The sequence below is a fragment of the Hemicordylus capensis genome, chromosome 6, assembly GCF_027244095.1.
Source record: "Hemicordylus capensis ecotype Gifberg chromosome 6, rHemCap1.1.pri, whole genome shotgun sequence".
Lineage (NCBI taxonomy): Eukaryota > Metazoa > Chordata > Lepidosauria > Squamata > Cordylidae > Hemicordylus > Hemicordylus capensis.
Window position 1 is genome coordinate 13,386,268 of NC_069662.1, and position 19,649 is coordinate 13,405,916.

The 19,649-nt window shown below is 44.4% G+C and overlaps 1 protein-coding gene across 1 annotated transcript; it reads right to left on the reverse strand.

Annotated features, from left to right (window-relative positions):
* Positions 1 to 5,420: 5,420 nt before the first annotated feature.
* On the reverse strand, positions 5,421 to 16,725 carry LOC128330895 (vomeronasal type-2 receptor 26-like). Its single transcript, XM_053264258.1, has 5 exons — positions 16,438 to 16,725; positions 14,583 to 15,428; positions 10,924 to 11,151; positions 8,688 to 8,814; positions 5,421 to 6,331 (listed from the first exon to the last, which is right to left on the reverse strand). The coding sequence occupies exons 1-5, from the start codon at positions 16,723 to 16,725 to the stop codon at positions 5,421 to 5,423; spliced, it is 2,400 nt and encodes a 799-aa protein (XP_053120233.1).
* Between the last annotated feature and the right edge of the window lie 2,924 nt (positions 16,726 to 19,649).

Consider the following 19,649-nt stretch of genomic DNA (forward strand, 5'->3'; position numbering starts at 1 on the left):
GTCAGCCGGCCATGGAGGTAGAACAACCTGGGGTGGGGGAGAGAATGAACTGAGTTGGGGGGGGGAGAACGAACTGGGGCTGGGAGGGAGAATACAATGGGACTGAAGGGTGGGGTGGGGGAGACAGAGAGAACTAGGGCACAAATGCTCTGCGCCAGCTCAGCTAGTTAGAATTAGTGCATTGGCAAATATTCTTTTCCATGTCCACATCAGTTCTAAATTGGTTAGAACTATAGGAGCAGGAATTGGAGGCTTCCAGGGAGCATGCATTCCCACTCGGCATATCATCTGAAGCCAATGATGCACCTCCACCTTAGATACTCCCAAGCATCTCCAGATCTAGGTGTCAAGTTGGGTGGCAAATCTAAGGTTGAAGTCAGTAACTGAGCACATCAGCAGCTTTGGATGTCACAGGCATCCTCTGGTTCCCATGCCCACACATTTTACTGACTTTCAGCTGATCGTTTGAAGCCACCGAGTTTCACTGCTTGGCTCAAAATTCAATGGTCTCACAGGGAAAAACGTCTACCTACTTAGCAGAGCATTACAGTACTGGCCATGAGAAATTGATCCTTAGTAAGTGCTCCTCATTAGATTTGTGCACGTGCAATCAAAAATGGCACCAATACAGCCATACAGAACGAGGCGTGTTTGGATAACTGCAGTTGACATAGGGATTTGGGCAAGGAGAAGCAGTCCCTATTTTAGTCTCAGGCCATGAAAGGGCTTTTAAGGTAGGTATCAGTGCTTTGAATTGGGTCCAGAAGCTTCAGACAGCTAATGCAGCTGCCACAGAACTGGTTGTAGAAGTTCTGATCTCCCTGCATTCCTCAGGAATCAAGCCACCACATTCTCCAGCAGGTTCTGACTGGTTTTCAAGGGCAGCCTCACTTAGAGTGCCTTACCTTAGTCAATGTCTGAGGGATCAGAAGCATGCATCTGAATGGCAAGAGCTCCCTGCTCTACAAAGCGGCAGTGTCTGCACAACTATGGCTGGCCAGCATCACTGTCTAGTTCAGGTCTGCACAACTTCAGCCTTCCTGCAGATGTTGGGCTACAGCTCCCATAATCCCAGACTATGAATCCCAGCAATTGCATCCCCACTTATGAAGTCTGGGGCTCTGCATGTGGGAGTGGGCAATTTTTTGACCATCTCCTTTTCTCCTATAAACACTCTGTGCAGCCTAAATTTATATACATCAGAATCACTCTGGCCTAGGGGCATAGTTTTGCATTAAACAGAGTGCTTTTTGGGGAAGGAGAGATGAGTGGAAATCAGCACACCCACCCTCCACACTTCAGAAGCAAATATGCCATTAGTGTGCTTGTGCCTTTTGGGGCTGCACATGCAGATGCATGAACAAGTTTTAGTTAGGATGTCAGTCAAACAAGTTACAGAGAGATATAAATGAGACTCATGAAATTATGTGCAGTGTGGAGAAGATGGATAAAGAGGTGTTTTTCTCCCTCTCTCAGAACACCAGAACTAGGAGAAATTCAATGAAATGAATTGGCAGAGGATTCCAGACAGACCAAAGGAACTCCTTCACAACATGGTGCATAATTAATCTATGTAGTTCACTTCCACAAAATGTGGTGCCAGCTTAGGTGCCTGTACCAATCTATTTATTGCCCTCTGCTCTTGAGGGCCATATGCTACCTCAAGACTTAAAGGCAGTGGCTGACATTCAGAAGAAGGAAGCACTGAAGCAGCGAGAGAGCAGCCTTACAGAACTTCCCAACTAACGACACCTCTGCAGTGGGGAAAGCAGCAAAAAAAATTTAATGCCCTTTTTTTCCCCAGGAAGTGCTCTGTGCCACTGAAAAATATGTCCATGAGGATTATTCAACCCTCATAGACATATTTCTAAGTGGCACAGAGGACTTGCTGGGGAAAGAGAGGGAGAGGGAGTCAAAAATTGCCTCTTCCCTACTTGTGCAATGCAATGGCGAAAGCCTTAGATTAAGACTAGGGAGACCTGAGTTCTAATATCTACACAGGCACCTCAAAGTCTGACTTTGGGTTAGTCACTATCTCTCACCCTAATGCACCTCACAAGCTTGTTTTGAGGATAATATGGGGATCAAAAAACTATGTAAAGCTTGGAGGAAAGGCAAGAAACAAGTGCAGCCCCCCCCCAAAGGCTCACAAAGCTTTTGTGGTAGATGGTCTAACTCTTCACACAGCATAAATAATTCCTCAAAGCCTAAGGGGCAGGAGGGGAGGATGTCAGAACTCCCAGTATCTCATAGAAGGTCCCTGAATAATATTTGATTTTAATATTTCACCACCAGTTGCTGGGGAGCAGCAGCAAGAAAGAGGACATGCCCTCACCTATTGCCTGTGGACTTCTCCTCAGAGGCATCTGGTGGGCCACTGTGTGAAACAGGGTGCTTGGCTAGATAGGCCTTGGGCCCGATCCAGCAGGGCTGCTCTCATGCTCATTTCCAAACTGGAAGGCTGCAGGTATCCAGGAAGCCAGAGCTTCCACCACCACCTAAAGTGACCCTCCAATTACTCCAACTCTCTCCACTCATTTAAAGAAATCAACTCACATTCCAAGGCTCAAGTTCTTCCCCTTGTCTGAAGAAACCCATAATGTAAATGGGGAAGGAATAGGGTCACCACCATACCCCTTACCTAATAAAACCAGCAAAGGTTAGCTTGAACAGCCAGTTAAAAGACACAAGAACTTAAAAAAAAAAGATATTTAGCTTACAATTCAAATAAGGATATAAAAAGGCAATACACAGAAATTTAATCATGGCAATAGGTAAAGCATAAGATATATATGAAAAGAGTGGGGGACCTTCTAAAATATAAAGCATGGACGAGGAAACCTATAGTATACAAAGATATCTCATATGGGTTAGTTCAGATGATACTTTTAAATGCATGATTTGTATATTTATGGTGTTTTATACCCACTTAGAAAACAAATTCAGATGAACACAAAAATGTGGGTAGAGTGTATGATCCTATCTGGGGCTCTGCTGTTTTAACATTTTGAACTCAATGATTAGGGAGGGGGAAACACCACAATATAGACGATCATCTAATCATGTGCTAGTGACTAACACATGCTTTTAAGTCCAACATTGTATCTGGTATTTAAATCCTGGGTAGAGAAAGTATGTTTTTTTTCAAGATTGGATGATCATTTGTATAGAGGAATCTAATCATGTTTTCAAAATATCGTCTGAACTGGCCCTCTTTGATCAGATTCAGCAAACTCCATAGCCCAATTCAGACTTTATTTAAGGGGAGGCTGCACTCATTGTACAGCCTCCACAAATGCACTGGAATTCCTTCTTGGTGCATCAATCACTGATTTCCTCTGGTACATTCCTCACAGCATCTGTCTGAAGAGACTAGCACTGTAAATGTGATGGTGGGCATTTCCATGATCGAGAGGCTCAGGTGCCTGAACCTTCCAGTCATGGAAATGCCCGCCATCATGCTTACAGTGTTCTCTCTTCAGATGAACACTTTAAGGGTGAGGGACACACTGGGGGAAATTAGTGATTGAGGCACCAGGAGGGACTTCCATCTCATTTGCAGATATAACATTTGAATAGGGCTTTTGCCAGGTCCAGAAGAAAAAAATTGGAGAACCCTTCACTGAACAAGATAATCTGATACCTGGCTCTGCCCAAACTCAAGTTGTATAATCTTTTTTCTTTCTTGAGACCATGGCTGTTTATTATATTTTATAATTCCTCATCTGTACTAGGGGGGCAGCTTTTTGCTTCAGGCTTTCATTGCCAGTTATCTTATTGCCCTGGGTGTTATGGGCATTTATTGTTGTATATAAAACATTACAGAGGGGGGAAACTAATGGCTGATAACCTTTTTATATTGGCTTCTTCTGACTATGTTGGTCCCTTGTTCCCCTAGTCATCCTCTGGCTGCCCTACCTTGTCTCCTGTATTCTGTACATATGTGTTTTGTTTTCCTTTTTGCTTGCCAGGTTTTTGAAGAAATGGCTGGCACACAGAACAAGGATGCACTGATGCAGGGAGAGAGCAGCCCAACAGAATTTCCCAACTAACTGCATCAGCTCAGCGGGGACGCAACAATTTTTGATGCCCTCACATTTCACAGAAAGACCTCTGTGCAACCCAAAAATATGTCCTTGAGAATGGCACAACCCTCAGGGACATATACTTGGGTGGCACCAAAGACTTCTTGGAGAATAGGAGGCTGTCAGAAATTACTGCTTCCCTGCTGCACTGGTGCAGTTAGGAATTTCTGTTAGGCTGCTTTCTTGCTGCACTTGTCATGATGGTACATGACCTGCTCTTCATGTTAGTCATGGAAAGCTTTAAGGTGCGGGTGGGTAAGTGAAAAGTCCTGCAATCTCAACATTTTCTGGCTTGACACAAACAGAATTTATTCTTTTCCTTTGGGAGGTACAGGGGGAGCATGCGTCACTGTATTAAATGTAAATTCTTACAAAGGCAAAAATGTCAAGGATTTGTGTAACTGCAGTGTGACTGTGTGCCATGGTGCATAATGCAACTCATTTTTAGAATAGATAAGTGCTGAGTCCTGAGAAGGCACAGTAGGGCAGAGGAGAAGGGTAGTGTGAGTAAAGACACTCTCTCAGTGTTCCCTTTACTGACTCAGGCACTCCAGGGCAATAGCAACACAAAAACCTGAACCCCCTCAAGACTAGTCCAGTAAATCAGGATAAGTCCAGTAAATTCTGCACCAGTGCGCTGCTGGTGAATTCAGGAAAACAGGGAGGCAGCATTCTATCCAATTACTCAGTAAAAAACCAAACTTGTTTCAGCCTTACAAAGTTCTGACTAACAAATATTGGAATAACTGACAAGCATTAGACCTATTTTAAAAACTAAATTTTATATCCTTGATACACAATGCAATTAAATAACTTTCAATATCTGGAGTTATCTGTACTGCATAATTGACAGGCAATTAAATACAGTCATCCCTCACTAACTATGAGGGTTCCGTTCCGGGAAACCCTCGTGGTTGGCGAATTCACAGTTGGGAATCAATAGGCATCATTGAAAACAGAGGGTTAGGGGAATCGCGGTCGCAAAATGACCAAAAATACAGTAAAAAAAATAGGAAAAAATATGACCTCAAGTGACTCACCCCACAGGGAAACTTAAACAAAGGTCAGAAAGCTTCAGATCTATCTGATCTCCATAAGATGTAAATCAACCTGGGGCAATGTAGTAGATCTCTTGTTTCATCATGCATTATCATAATATTACATTGTGGTTAATATTTGTTCTACTGATTTCATAGTTACTAAAAAATGTTACTGAAGATCAGATAAATAGAATCAATTTAATGAATCTAAATATTTTAAGATAGGAAAAGAAAACTCCCTTTATTGTTGTTCTACCAGGGCAGGTCTGGCTAAAGAACAGCAACATTAGAGCAGTCAAGACATTCGGCCCTTTTTCCTTCCTAGCTGCTGTCTTTTGTTCAGATGAGGCCTCAGTAAAATAATATAGCACTTAGGGAGAAATATAAAACCCAGTAATCCAGCACTGGAGGCCAAGATGGAGAAGATCTCCACAGCCACCATGTATTTCCCTTTGGTACTCAGATAAGTTGGGACAAAGGACACCCACACACTACAGAAGACCGACATGCTGAAGGTGATCAACTTGGCCTCATTAAAAGTGTCAGGCAACTTTCTGGCAAGGAAGGCCACAGTGAAGCTGATGATGGCCAGAAGGCCCATGTAACCCAGGACCGTGTAGAATATGACGTCTGAGCCTTCCTTACATTGCAATATAATTTTATCATCCTGGGAGTGCATGTCAGATGCAGGGAATGGGGGCGAGGTTGCCAACCACACAAAACAGATGCCAGTTTGAATAAGTGAGCAAAGAAAGATAACCGATGCGGCTATCCTCTTCCCTAGCCATTTCCTCATACTATTCCCTGGCTTGGTGGCCCTAAAGGCCAGGACCACCATGATGGTTTTAGCCAGCACAGAAGAAACAGCAACACTGAAGGTGATGCCAAAAACCATTTGCCGCAAGAGGCAGGTCACCTTCCCAGGCTGACCAATGAATAGGAAGGAGCAGAGAAAGCAAAGAGACAGAGATGTGAGCAAGATACATGTGATATTCCAGTTGTTTGCTTTGACAATAGGAGTGTCCCGGTGGATAATGAAGCTCCCCATCACCAAAATGGTGATGGTAGAAAAGAAAAAGGTGCAGGTCAACAAAACTGCTCCCAAAGGTTCTCCATAGGATAAGTAGGTGACACTTTTCAGGAGGCATTGATTCCGCTTCTCATTTGAATACTGATGTTCTGGACATTTTTCACATTGGTCAGCATCTGAAATTCATAACACCATCCTAGTCTTCCCAAAATACACAGATATTCTCCAAATTTAATGAGATCTCTCAATCTTCTGTGCCACTCAAACGTTCCATTGAACATATTTTATTTATTTATCTATCACGTTCTTACACCACCTGATATAAAATCTCTAGGTGGTGTGCAAATCTTAATATTACAAATCACCGATTAAAATACATATAACACAATAAAAACAATATGAAACAAATTATTAAAATTATTTTAATTAATTCTAATTAAACTCTTGGTGACCCTTATGTGTATAAACAGGTTGGATTTATTTGAATATAGAAAACAGTAAAGCTATTCACATGACAGAAGTTGCCTGGGTTACCCTAGGCAGTTCATGTTGACTGGAGTGCTGGGAGCCCTGCAGCCTTGGCTGCTCCAGTTCGTGATAGCCCAGCTCTTCTACCCAGGTCTTAATCAAGGTAAAACGAACCTATGCATGATCGCCCCTTGGTAACTGGGTTACCTACTCACCCACTGCCATTTTCAGCAGCTAGCTCTGGGGGAAGAGCGGCCACATGGAGTGGAGTGGCTGCAATATTAAGAGCAGCTGCTCCACTGATCATGCATTGCATTCGGGGCCCATGGTGGACCCAGAACGAGCTTCCCCCTCCCACCCGCACTCTGCCAAATGCCAACCAGGTACATTTGTGGTCACATGGTCGCTGAAGATCTGGGTCTCAGTTGATCATCTGTAGGGAGGGAGGGAGGGAGGAGCATCCCTACCTGCCCTCACCATTGCCCAGCTAAGAGGTCATGTGAATACTGCAAGGAGAATCAGGAAGTTCTAGTAGAAAATATCTGCCTGCTTTCTTTACACTGTGATTTTAACTGATAATTGTTATCTTCAATTTTGTGCACTTTTGTTGTTAAACACCCAATGTACAGTAGAGTACAGTCAAAACGCAATCACCAGAGCCTCCTCTGTAAGCACAGGGCACACAACACATAGGTGGAGGAAGAAAATAGATGATGAAATCATTAGAAATTATGCCATTGAAATGTCCCTAAGTAGCACGACAACTGTACTAATTCAGGTCCAAATTGGTCCAGGCATTTTGAAATTGTTCTAGGAAACCAAGAAAGAGAGAGATAAATTATCTCATAAGGCCACTTTCCATGAGGAAAGTAGGCTAAAAACACACTGTTGAAACGTACATGTGGGGCACTACAACTGTACTAAATTCAATCCAAATTGATCCAGGCATTGCAAAGTTGTTGGGGTGTGTGTGGGGTGGGCACACACACAGCTACCATCTTGGATTCTGGAATTCATTGATGGAATATCAAGATTTAATGTCGTTTAAAAGCTTGACATGTATATCAAATTTGGTGCAAAATGATTAGGCAGTTCACATGTCATCTCACTTCCACCTCAAACATGCAGACATCTGCCATCTTGGATTAGGGTGGATGAAGTCATCACAAAATATGTCTTTGTTCCCATGTGCCACCACAACTGTAGCAAATTTGGCCCAAATTGGTGCAGGCATAGCAAAGTTGTTAGCGACACATTCAGACAGACATACACGGATAGAGGGTGGGTGCTAAAGATATGTCCTTTTTAAATAAAAAGGATTTGATTCTTCCCCCTCATGCTAAAGCCAATAGAAAAATGACTAAATGAATATATGGTTGGGCTACTGGAAAAGGAAAAAGGGCCTTCCTGTGAAACATTTTGTGGGCTTGATACATGCAAGTGGCCTTTCATTGCCTTCCACCATTCAAAAGGATGGATAGAGGTAGCTTCATTCATAGAGCCCTTTCTCATGATGCCATGAGTGGGCTAGCTGGCAGGTGGTGGGGAAGGATGCAGGAGTCCACTTTCCCTGCAGACGATCCCCAGGATTGTCTGGGTACCAAATGCGTACCAAGACGGAATCCTACTGCACCAGGAAACTTGGAGGTACTGTGGCCAGGACATGTTGTCCCTGTTCCCCCAGACATCCCACAATGCAGTGTGCCAATGCATGGTAGATTGTGGGGACCCACCCCCAGTGATAGCCAGGAGCCCACTCCTGTGTCAGCACCAGCTGGGAGCAGCCGGTGCCGATACACAAGCAATTAGCCTGGGTTAAGGCCTCACTCACACCCTTAACTTCAGCTAACCGGTGAGCTCCATAGGTAGGTTTGCCTGTGGTTCTCACAGGCAGCCAAGCCTAAGCATAGCAGCCCTAGCCCAGTCTTGGCTGCTATTGTTAATATATGAACTATATTAACCTCATATAGTTAATATAGAGAAACCGGTTAGGAATTGGTTTCAGCCCAAATTTAAATAATCTAGAACTTTCCCTACCATATAAATTTATATATTTGTACTTACCAGCTTGGATGGAAATGCTCCCTGCAGGACACTGAGCACACTGGTAACAACATATTGGCTGCCCCTGCTGGACAATTGTGCTGTATCCAGGTTGGCAGCTCTCAACACACGTGGACTGAGGAACTGTCTAACGGTAACCCAAAGGGTGAGTGTTGATGATGGAAATGAGATAGCTTCTCTTTACTACCTTGATTTTGATACTGATCCTTTTCCACAATAACAGTCAGAAGAATTTCTAAGTTCCCATTAATACCCCTGATGGATGGCCTATGCTGGAAACTGGAAAGGTGGAGGATTCTCTGTTCATTCTGGCTGAAATTTGGGTCTCATCAATCAAGGCATTCCTCTCGGCTACCGGGCCAGGTTGGGAATGGGTGGCAGAGTTTTGCCTGGTTCTAGTTCTGTCTGGAGAGTATATCCCAGAAGTTGGTTCTGAGGAGTATTATTCGTCTCCTTTGTCACTGGGCTTTGGAATCCCACAGGGCTGCATTCTGACCCCTAGGCTGCTTATCATTTACACCAGTGTTTCTCAATCACTGGTCTGTGGACTGGTGCCAGTCTGTGAGATGTTGAGTGGTGGTCCATGCTGGTCCATGAGAAGTTAATCCCCCCACCAAACAATTTCGAGCTGGTGGGGGCCACCACTGCTGGGAGCTCTCCAAAGCTCATGTCTAGGCATGCAGCCCTCACTGCTGGGATAACATTCTTTTTGAGGAAGCTAAATGAGTGTTATCCCAGCAGTGAGGGCTGCCTGCCTAGAAATGAGCTCTGGAGAGCTCCCAGCGGCAGTGCCCCCCCCTCCCGGCTTGAAATTGTGTTGGGGGGGGTGCCTTGGGGTGGGGGCGAGGGAGGGATGGCCCCTTTACTAACTGCTGGTCCTGGAAACTGCGCACAAAGGATATACCGGTCCATGACTCCAAAAACACTGAGAAACACTGATTTACACAAGACCCCTGAGAGGAACCATGCATGGATTCCATGCACAGTCTCATCAATTTGTGGATGATCCCCAATGCTATCCCTCTTTTCCAATGCCAGGAAAGTAGTAGCCTGGTTCACACAGTAGTTCAAACCTAAGTTTAATGTGGGTAATGAGCATGATTGTGATTGTGTGAACCCACACCAAGCTGGTTTATGGCCTTAGATGAATCTGAGATTCCCACCTTGGTGTGGGTTCATGCAATCACCCTAAAGGCAGTAACCCAAATTAAAACTAGATTCAAATAATTGTGTGATCCAGGCAGGGGAGGAGTCACCATTGAGCGCTGGGGTTCAAAGAACCCCAACTACCAATGAAAAGGACCGTCAGAGCCCTCCTTGCATGTGATGTCACATGCAAAGGGGGAATGGCCTGATCACCAGATGGCCCAGTCCAGCCCTCTGATTCCATTTCCAGCCAGCGTTTGCTGGTTAGGTGTATTTATTTCCCTTTCTCTCCCTAGATGGAGGGAGAGGAAGAGAAATAAACACAGCCAGGCAGCAAACGAAATGAGCCCAGGCCAATTCCTTTGCGCATGACATCACTTGGACAGATGTCACTGGAACATGCTGTGGATGTCACTGGTGCACGCAGGGGATGCCAGTGGGGCAGAACACGGGCCGCCAATCCTCTGGCTACGCCACTGGAACCAGGTGAGTATCTGTGGCCTGTGAAGTGCTGGATGAGGTCTAAGAAGTTGAGACTTAATCCAGACAAGGCAGAGGTGCTTTTCATCCAATGAAAAACTGAGCAGAGTGTATTTATTTTGGGGCTGTTTCTGAATCCAGGTCTGCCCCTGGATGATCACCTTGCAATTGTGTACTGGGGTCCTTGTGCACAGCTAAGCCCACTTTCTTTCACCCCAACCCCATTAAAATTTAAGGAAGGAGCTAATTCCCTTATTCGGAAGAGATTTCAGATGTGTGGATGGGGTTACAGGTGCTAGATTCTTGACAGGTAAGCCACATCCTAATGTTCATGGATGTCAAGAGGTTCCACAGGTGGCAAAGACAGGAAACCTGCTACCGAGGTAGAGAGATAGGAGTGGAAATTTCCATTCCAGATGGAAATGTATACATATTTGTATGCTAGACAGCCTACATTGTTCAGTGGCATTTAAGGCATAAAGGAGGCAAGATAGCCAAGAAAAAAACCATGCTGGGGATATCTATCAAGTTTTAATTCCAAAGAGCAAGACAACAGTATCTACCAGTATCTCCCCACTCCTAAATATTCAATGAAATTAATTCTTCATACCTGGTTAAATTTCTGATTCCACACAATGACACTCCCATTAATGGTAAACGTTTTGCCTGCAGGAGCCTGGGGGTCCACCCTTCCAACCCGGACTCTCAGGAAAGATCCATTGGGGAATGTGACCATGTTGTTGATGTCATATCCAGTGGCCAGATGCCCATTTTCATCAAAAGATATTTCCTCCCCAGCGCTATTGTTAAACTGGATGTTTCTCAGAAAAGAGTGAAGCTAGATTAGAGAGGTGTAAACGTTTAAAAACTGGGTCAAATGGGGAGAAACTGCGTTTCATATGGAATGGCCAAGTCTGTGTTTGCCAAGAATGTGATACTTTAAAGTTTCTTTTGAAGCAATATTATTAAAACTAGGGATGTGAGAAACCTTCCCGAGAAGTTTGCAGAACGCAGTGCACCGGTGACATTTAGACATGGCTTCCTGCTAACGATATGGCTCTCTGAGAAAAATCTATCCCACCCCAATATCCCATGTCCATGCAACATTTTAAAAGGTTTATACAGAGCACTTTGATGGGCTGGGGAATTAGCAAAAAAACAACCACCCCCCACCCACCCCCCAACACACAGAAACACTTGTGCTTCAGAAAACTCAATGATGGGAACATGCACAAAGCATCTTGGCATCTCTAATTTGAGGCACTGAAATGATTTGAGTTCCCCTGGCCAAAATGTTTCAGCAGGGGTGGAGAGCAGGTGCTTTAAATGGAGGGAGGGAGGGCTTTCCTGCCCATCCGTCACTCCTCCACCACCACCTTGACATCCCAGTTTGACACTGCCCATAACAAACAGCCCCACTGTCTGTTTTTACAAGCGATGCCAAGCAGGGGCTTCCTGTTTGGGAACAGGAAGTTCCCTGTTCACAGCATCCCATGGGCGTCATCATGTAAATAGTGTCTGCACCAGTGTTCTCTCTAATTTTTTTCATCTGTGTGCGGAATGAGTTTTATTCTGGGCGGCAGTATCAAAGCACTGTGCGTGCACATGTGCATTCAGAGTGGGGCCTTCCTGATTCAACCTGAGTGAGATCTATTAACCGAGCAGACAGCAAAAAACTTGTGACCGCGTGTACGAGTGCATGCCTTAGAGGGAACACTGGTCTGTACATGCGTGGATGCCATCTTGAGTGTTCAGCAACAGGAAGCCCCTACACAGCATCACTTGTAAGAATGGACAGCAGGTCTGTTTGTTATGGACAGCACCACGTTGGGGCAGTGGGATGTGGCGGAGAAGTGATAAAGGGGCAGGTAAGACCTGAGTTCCTCCTTTTAAAGCTCCCACTTGCTGCCGCCCCTGATGTGTACAATATACTTTGTGTACCTCCCTACTCAATGGTAACACTGCACTCATTTTTAAAAAGTTGTGCAGCATTAGTCAGGATGTCAGCCAGTATTCTTGCCCTTTTTATTCATCTGACAGCTAAAGAATAGCATAGAAAGTCACAGATGCAGCTAGTCCCTTCCCCAGGGTGGCAGTTCCATATTTTGTGTGCCACCGCAGAAAAGGCCCTCACTGTGGTAGTCAACTGCCTAGCCTCCAAAAGTAGAACACAAGAACAGACACTGAACCATGTCCATGTCCATGTGCATACATGCAAAGATGCATCTGAACACATGTAAACATGTATTTGTGCATGTGCACAGACACTCACATGCATCTGTGCAGTGTACACACATGCGCACACAGACATGCACCTACACAGAAAAACATGCATGATCACACACGCAAGTACACACACAGCCCAAACACTAATGTACGTATTTTATTTTTATTTAACACACATACACAGAAACACACCATCACACAATAAACATGCACACAAAAACATTCACTAAAACACATGCAAAGATATTTACATGCACACACAATTAGCTGTGTAGCTGTGTGGAAATAAAAAGATATAGGATCTATTTGCTCAAGTCCCTCTCTCTTCACGAGGACCTGCTTCTGAGTAAGCCCACCCAGGATTGCAGCATCCTTTCCTCCCAAATCTCCTGGATCTGGGAGTGGGGGATCTTTGCTTATACAATGAAGAGGGGGGAAACCCATAGGTCAGTGATCTTCATTATTTTTCAACGGGGAGCCACTTTGGCAACAACAACAACAAAACCAGTGTGAGAGATATTTCCCACCTCCACACAGTGCTATGCTTTGCCCAGTGCTGGGATGGGTGGGCTGTATGAATAACAGAGCCCCATCAAGCCCAGCACCATATTTGAAGGGGCACACAAAGCTCTGGAAAGTGCAGCCTTCCCAGCACCTTGACCACAGTTGTATGAGGAAATTGCCACAGGGAAAGACTGCTACTGGGAAGAGGTAAAGTGTGTTTCTGGGTGAGCATGCTGCCTCCCACATATTAGATTTCTGAAACAGAAATGGTGGGCAGGTGGGGGCAATGACTTTTCTTGCCCCCTCTCTCGAACCAGCCATGGTGGTTGCCCTCCAGATTGAATGTAGGAACTGAGAGCAGATACCACAGACAGAAAATAGTGTCTAAAGCTTTTAAAAATAAATAATCTCTAGAAGGCAGAATAGTTGCGTTAATGCAGAACAAAGGAGATACAGAGCTCATGATCAGTGAGACCCACTTTGGGAAGGGAAGCGGGGAGAACGGGCTAAGCCCGCTCTCCCCGCAGATGAGCAAGCGGGAGCCCTGGGCGGCCAGAGCCCCCACCGGCTCTGTCACGGAGCTGGCAATCATGTGGGCGGCCAATCTGGCTTCAGCCGCCCAGAGCAGACTGTCTGCTCATGTGCTGGGAGAGCGGGCTAAGCCTGCTCTCCCCGCTCACCCTCCCCAGGCAGGTCTCATGGATCGTGAGACCCGCCTCACTGTATATGCCTTGGATATTACATTCCAAATAAGAGCAAAAGAAAGGCCTTTTTGGATCAGACCCAAGGACTGATCCAGCAAGACTTGGGCCTGATCCAACAAACATTCTGTTGAGAAAGAGAACTTTTGAGAAAAGAACATAAGAAAATAAGAACAGCTCTGCTCTATCAGGACCAAGAGCCATCTAGTCTGGCATCCTGTTTCCCACAGTAGCCCACCAGATGCCTCTGAGAATCCCACAGCAAGAGAGGAAGGCTTGCCCTCGCTCCTACTGTTGCTCCCCTGTAACTGGTATCCTGCTGCTGAGCCTTGAGTTGGCCTGCAGCCATCAAGACTTGCAGCGATGGATAGTCCTGTCCTCCATGAATTTGTCTACTCCCCTTTTAAAGTCATGAAAGCTGGTGGCGATCAGCACGTCCCGTGGAAGAGAATTCCCTTAATTAATTTTGCGCTGTGTAATAAAGTACTTCCTTTTGTTGTTCATTCTTGCTATTACCTGGCAAACAGTTTCATGGGATGACCCCTGGCCTTAGTGTTCTGAGAAATAGATAAAAATATCTCTCTTGCCACTCCCTGCACACCACGCATAATATATAGACCTTTATCATGTCTCCCCTTAGTAGCTGCTTTTCTAAACTAAAAAGCCCCAGATGTTGTAGCCTTGCCTCATAAGGAAGATGCTCCAGGCATGTTCATCCTCCACTGGTCTCCAGCACTTGAAGAAGGAGCCAGAATCCCGCCAGTGATAAGAATTTGTTTCCATACACACTGAACAGTTCATTAGGTTTAAGCAATGATTACCAAGAGTCAGGACTTGCCTGCCATGACTGAACTTTCAGGTGTTTCCAGCTGCCTCCAGCTCGCCGTGATTTCTCCTTGCATCTCGATAAATCAGTGGCATGGAGAGCATGTGCTACAGCATAAACAGCATTGTAGATGTTGTAGCTCTGGCCAGACATTCCCATTTCAAACACAGTTTGAGGGAGATTCCTCAGCTTCTCCTCCCCAGTGCAGTATTTCTTCCCTGGTTTAGAATGCATCTGTTTCGGAAGTGAGCAAAGAAATGCAGTGTACCAGAACCTCGTGGTGAAATCTGTTTTAAAGTGATACAGATTTACGCTCTCCAGGAAGTCCTGAAAACCTGGAACCACATCTGTGTGGAGTGTGAATGACAAGGTGCCATTGATGGATTTTACTGGGAGCTTAATCCAGGGGAAAACAGATGTGAAGTCCCATTGAGCAGTTGTGATCCAAACCCTTTCCTGTGGAAGCCTCGCTTGAAATTCACGATTTTCTAGAAGTATTTGTATACCTTCCATAAACTGGCCATAGGCAAAGATCACATTGATTTTATTGAACAAGCTGAGAACACTCCCTATCTTGAAGAGGATTTCATTAGATGTATTCAAAAAGTCAATCATTACAGATGGAACCAGTTCTGCCAATGCAATACAAATGTTGTTCTGGAGGAGTCTCAGTCTCAGAGTTTGAAGAAATGTTTCTCCACTGTCATCATCTGAAACGAGGCCAATCCAATTCCATCTGAAATATTTTAGTAACTGTACAATCCCAACATAGTGGAGATTTTCATCTGGAACCATCCAGAAGGTAAAAGGGAACTGAATTTTATCACTCAGTACAGGATCAAAAGTGCCAAAACTGAGCTAATAAGAAATAAAGTGTTTTTAAAATTGAGAAATATACTTCATTCACACATGATCCAAGTGACTGATTAGCAAACAAATCATTTTAAAGGCCAGATCATATTATGTGAATGGAAATCACTGGTACATAGGAAGCTGCCATACACTGAGTCAGAACTTTGGCCCATCTAGCTCAGTATTGTTTACAAAGACTGTCAGTGGCTTCTCCAAGGTTGCAGGCAAGAGTATCTCTCAGCCCTGTCCTGGAGATGCCAGGGATGGAACATGGAACCTTTTGCATGCAAGAATACAAGTGCTCTTCCCAGAGTGGACCCATCCCTTAAGGGGACTATCTTACAATGCTTACATGTAGTTTCCCATTCAAATACAAACCAGGGCAGACCCTGCTTTGGAAAGTTGAAAATCCATGCTTGCTACCACAAGATCAACACTCCTCCCATAGGAAATACATACACCCAATGAGGGTTCAAACCCACAACCCTGAGATTAAGAGTCCCATATTCTACCAACTGAGCTAGTGAGGTGCAGGTAGGCTGTGTGAGCTGGTAAGTGCACAGTTGAAGGATATTCTTAGAGAGAAGATAGGGAAGCCCAGACCTGAGTTCAAATCCCCATTCAGCCATGAAACTAGCTGGGTGACTCTGGGCCAGTCACTTCTCTCTCAGCCTAACCTAATTCACAGGGTTGTTGTGAAAGAAAAACTCAAGTATGTAGTACACAGCTCTGGGCTCCTTGGAGGAAGAGCAGGATATAAATGTAAAAATCATCATCATCATCATCATCATCATCATCATCATCATCATCATCATCTTGTATTAAAGTACTGTCACTTGGAACAGTGGGGTCCAGCAAAGCACAGCTTGAAGGAACATAATCTAGGAGTCGTGTCATCCTAAACAGCATGCAGAAATTTTGAGTTGACAATGGGTGCAGATAAGATGTTGAAGGTAGACTTGAATCTCTCTTTCCCCGCAATGCTACAATTTTCTATCTATTGGAACAGAAATACCTGTGAAATCTTGTAGGTATGTAAGATGTTGGTCATCTGAATGGAATTTTGAGAGGCGAGTCCACCAATGGTGACCATTCGCTTCACTCTCCCACATTTGTAATTAATGGGATTCCCCTGTCCTGTGAAGAGCAGATCGAGTGTGTTCTTATAGGTGTCTCTTGGATTAAAATAGTTGTCATAGATTTTTGATCCTAGGGTGGTGTTGGGTAAGAGGTGGACATTTTTGTTGACATTGTTCAGGGCAAAGACAAACACAAGAACATGTTGGTAGTTCTTTGTCCTCATTCTATCTTAGAAAAATATAGATATATATTATACAGCATATCTTTGAAATCCTTGAATAGCTGTCATGTTTTGCTTTGTTACCCAACAGGCAGGAATTCTGGCAAAGCACCCTTTCCCACCATATAACTGCTGGAACATTTTAGCCAGAACTATGCAAATGAGACCAGAATTCCATAAAGACCCAAAGTCACTCTTTCGAACAACAAGGAGCTACTTACATTTTCCTTCTGGAGAAATCTGGATTTTTGGTAAAGTTATGTAAAGGCTCTTCAACCAGTGAAAGTGATACAAATTCACCAATGATAATATCTTCTTGAGTGCTAAGAAAATCACGTTGAATATTTGACTGCAGACCACACGGAGTCTTCAAGCTCTTGCATGCGGCATGAGGCAGTACCAGGAAGGGATGGAGCAGCAATAGCACAAACATTCTGGATGTCAGCAAATGTTGGCCCCAACCCCAGCTACATCTATAAGCCCAGCTGTACATTCGAAGTTGCATTTCTATTGAAGATGCTAAGAAGGATCACCCACACAATCACCCAGAACAGTCTTAACCAACCGATAGATGCCTGTCTGTCTTTGTCTAAGGGATAAAGAACCAAAGCTCAGTTAGAAAGATCCTTTCCTGCTTTGAGTTAACTTCCTTTATCTTGACAGCACATATTGCTCTAGGCAGGGTTTTTTGTAGATGGAGTATAGTACACACGAGTGAGTGGAATTCAGTGAGTTTTTCTATTAATCCTCCAAGTTGCATCTGGATAGCCAGGGGACTTCTACAAGATAGAGGGGTCAATCATAGTGATTTTGATTATTACATGGCAGTTAATCACCTTTCCCAAGGCCCTCAAGTTGCTGTCCAACTAACAGAAACATGTTTTTGTGAATGCAATGCAGATGACATCTGCTGTACATTGGGGCAGTTATGAAATCCAGTAAAACATCCTGGAATCATTGTGGATGTGGAAGTTGGGTGTACACTTCTCAGTGGAGGGAAATCAGTAATTCCTGATCCACAGGCATTATGATTAATCCATTTCAACATCATAACAGATAATATTTCTGTTCTACCACTTCTATGGTCTGCCCTAGCACACCTTGGCGTGCTCTGAGGCTGTTCTTACCACCTGACTAACCCAGCCTGTGGCAGCCCAGACTATTAGGCTGCTTGTGAAACAGCGGGACCCTCGCAGATCCCTCCTCTCCCCAGCCTGAGGAGACACAGAGATGGGCAGATAGAATACTCGTCTGATGGGGGAATCCCGCAATGAAACGTGGGTGCCACACATTGCATTGTGGGATGCCCAGAGACCAGAACAACAAGTTCCAGCCCGGGATCCCTCCACCTTGCTCTGGGCTTCATGGAGCAGGGCTGCCCATGGAGGAAGATGGAGAGTGTTCCCACCACCTTCCCCTTGATCATTTCTGGGGAAGGTAAACTTGACCCTGTCTTCCCCAACTCCGCCCGCTCTTGCATTCTGGCAATTGTGAGAATCACCTCTCTCTCTCCACAACATAAAAACAAAAGAAAAGCCCTACTGGATCAGGTCAAATGCCCATCTAGTCTAGCATCCTAGCTCATACAGTGGCCAACGAGGTACAACCCTCCCAACACAACAGCTAGTATCTATTGAATAAAACTACCCTCCATGAATTTGTACAATTCCCGTTTTAGATTGTCTAGATTGGTGGCTATCATCAAATACAGCAGCAGCAAATTCCATAGTTTGTTTGTCTCTGTAAAGCACCTTGAGAACTTTTGTTTTGAATAGAAATATATAAATATTCCAAGTGCAGAAGTAGTAGAAGTAGAGTTGGTGGTTCTGGTCAGCCACACTTGGCAATCTGGCCATTCAGTTTTGTACTGTTTGCAGTTGCAAATGATTCTGAGCGGCAGCCCCATGGATAATGCATGTAAGAATTCTGCTTGTAGCCATTAGCATCTTGAACTGCCAAGGATGGTATCATGAACAGTACCTCTTGACTAGATCTCAACTAATGTGAGTGCTCATATCACAGGGAGAGAGACAGTCCTTTAGATTGTGATGGTCACGTAGGGACTGAAGGGTGAAAATTAGCACTTTGAAATGAAACCTAGACACAAATTGCTTGTCAAATGGTGCCGAACACATTGAATTTGTACCCATCTCCCAATGTGTAATGGACCTTTTGAACAGCATTCTTTGTGAGTAATGACTTCTAAGCCATAGAAAGGTTTAGAATGGACAAGTTTTTCTCATTAAATATAATTGGGGGGAAAGCACTCCTAGCAACAATTTGCATTCTGTCCAGGGGAATTCTCAGGCTCTTTACCTGATCAGATGGGGCCAAAGTGACCCCCATCCATTACAGGCAAACATCTTCTCCAGATCATTACTATCATCTCCTCTATTATGTCTAAATTCAATTACAACCAAATGTTTGAAATGAAAAGTTCTATTTAATTCATAGTGGGGGGGGGGGGTTAAGTAGGTGTGTCACAAAATAGTTACACACACCATGAATTTGGTGCATCCCAATTTATAAAATTAATATAGAACTTGTCTGAAATCATTGAATCCCCTGCCATATTATTTATGAAAGCTGCCATATTTTATAAATCAGATAAATCACAGAGCCCAAACATGAAAAAAACCAAGCCCAGAGGTTCAGTTGGGACAGTTGAGAGGGGGGAAACTTTACCATTAGAGAGGGAAAGCCAGACTAAATTGAAGGTCATTGCTGTAGACCTAATTCCTTCTATCTGTTATGTGTGTCCAGATCCCTGTGAGTTCTGGTGAGATTTGCTGTGAGAAGCAGCATTAGAAGAGAACAAGCAACAGGAGCTGCTAGCAGAAGCCTTCCTCTAGAAAAAAGATACTTTTCCCCCTTACACAGGAAAAACTAAGGCCAGTACTTTGAGACACAGAAAGGAGACAGGAATC

Bases quoted from the DNA above. Each gene is read 5' to 3' on its own strand.
- LOC128330895 (XM_053264258.1), bottom strand. From the start codon at position 16,725: ATGAGGACAAAGAACTACCAACATGTTCTTGTGTTTGTCTTTGCCCTG. The intron at 8,815-10,923 runs GTATGAAGAATT...GGTTACCGTTAG, and splicing joins GGAATCAGAAATTTAACCAG to ACAGTTCCTCAGTCCACGTG. The intron at 6,332-8,687 runs GTAAGTACAAAT...TATGAATTTCAG, and splicing joins GAGCATTTCCATCCAAGCTG to ATGCTGACCAATGTGAAAAA.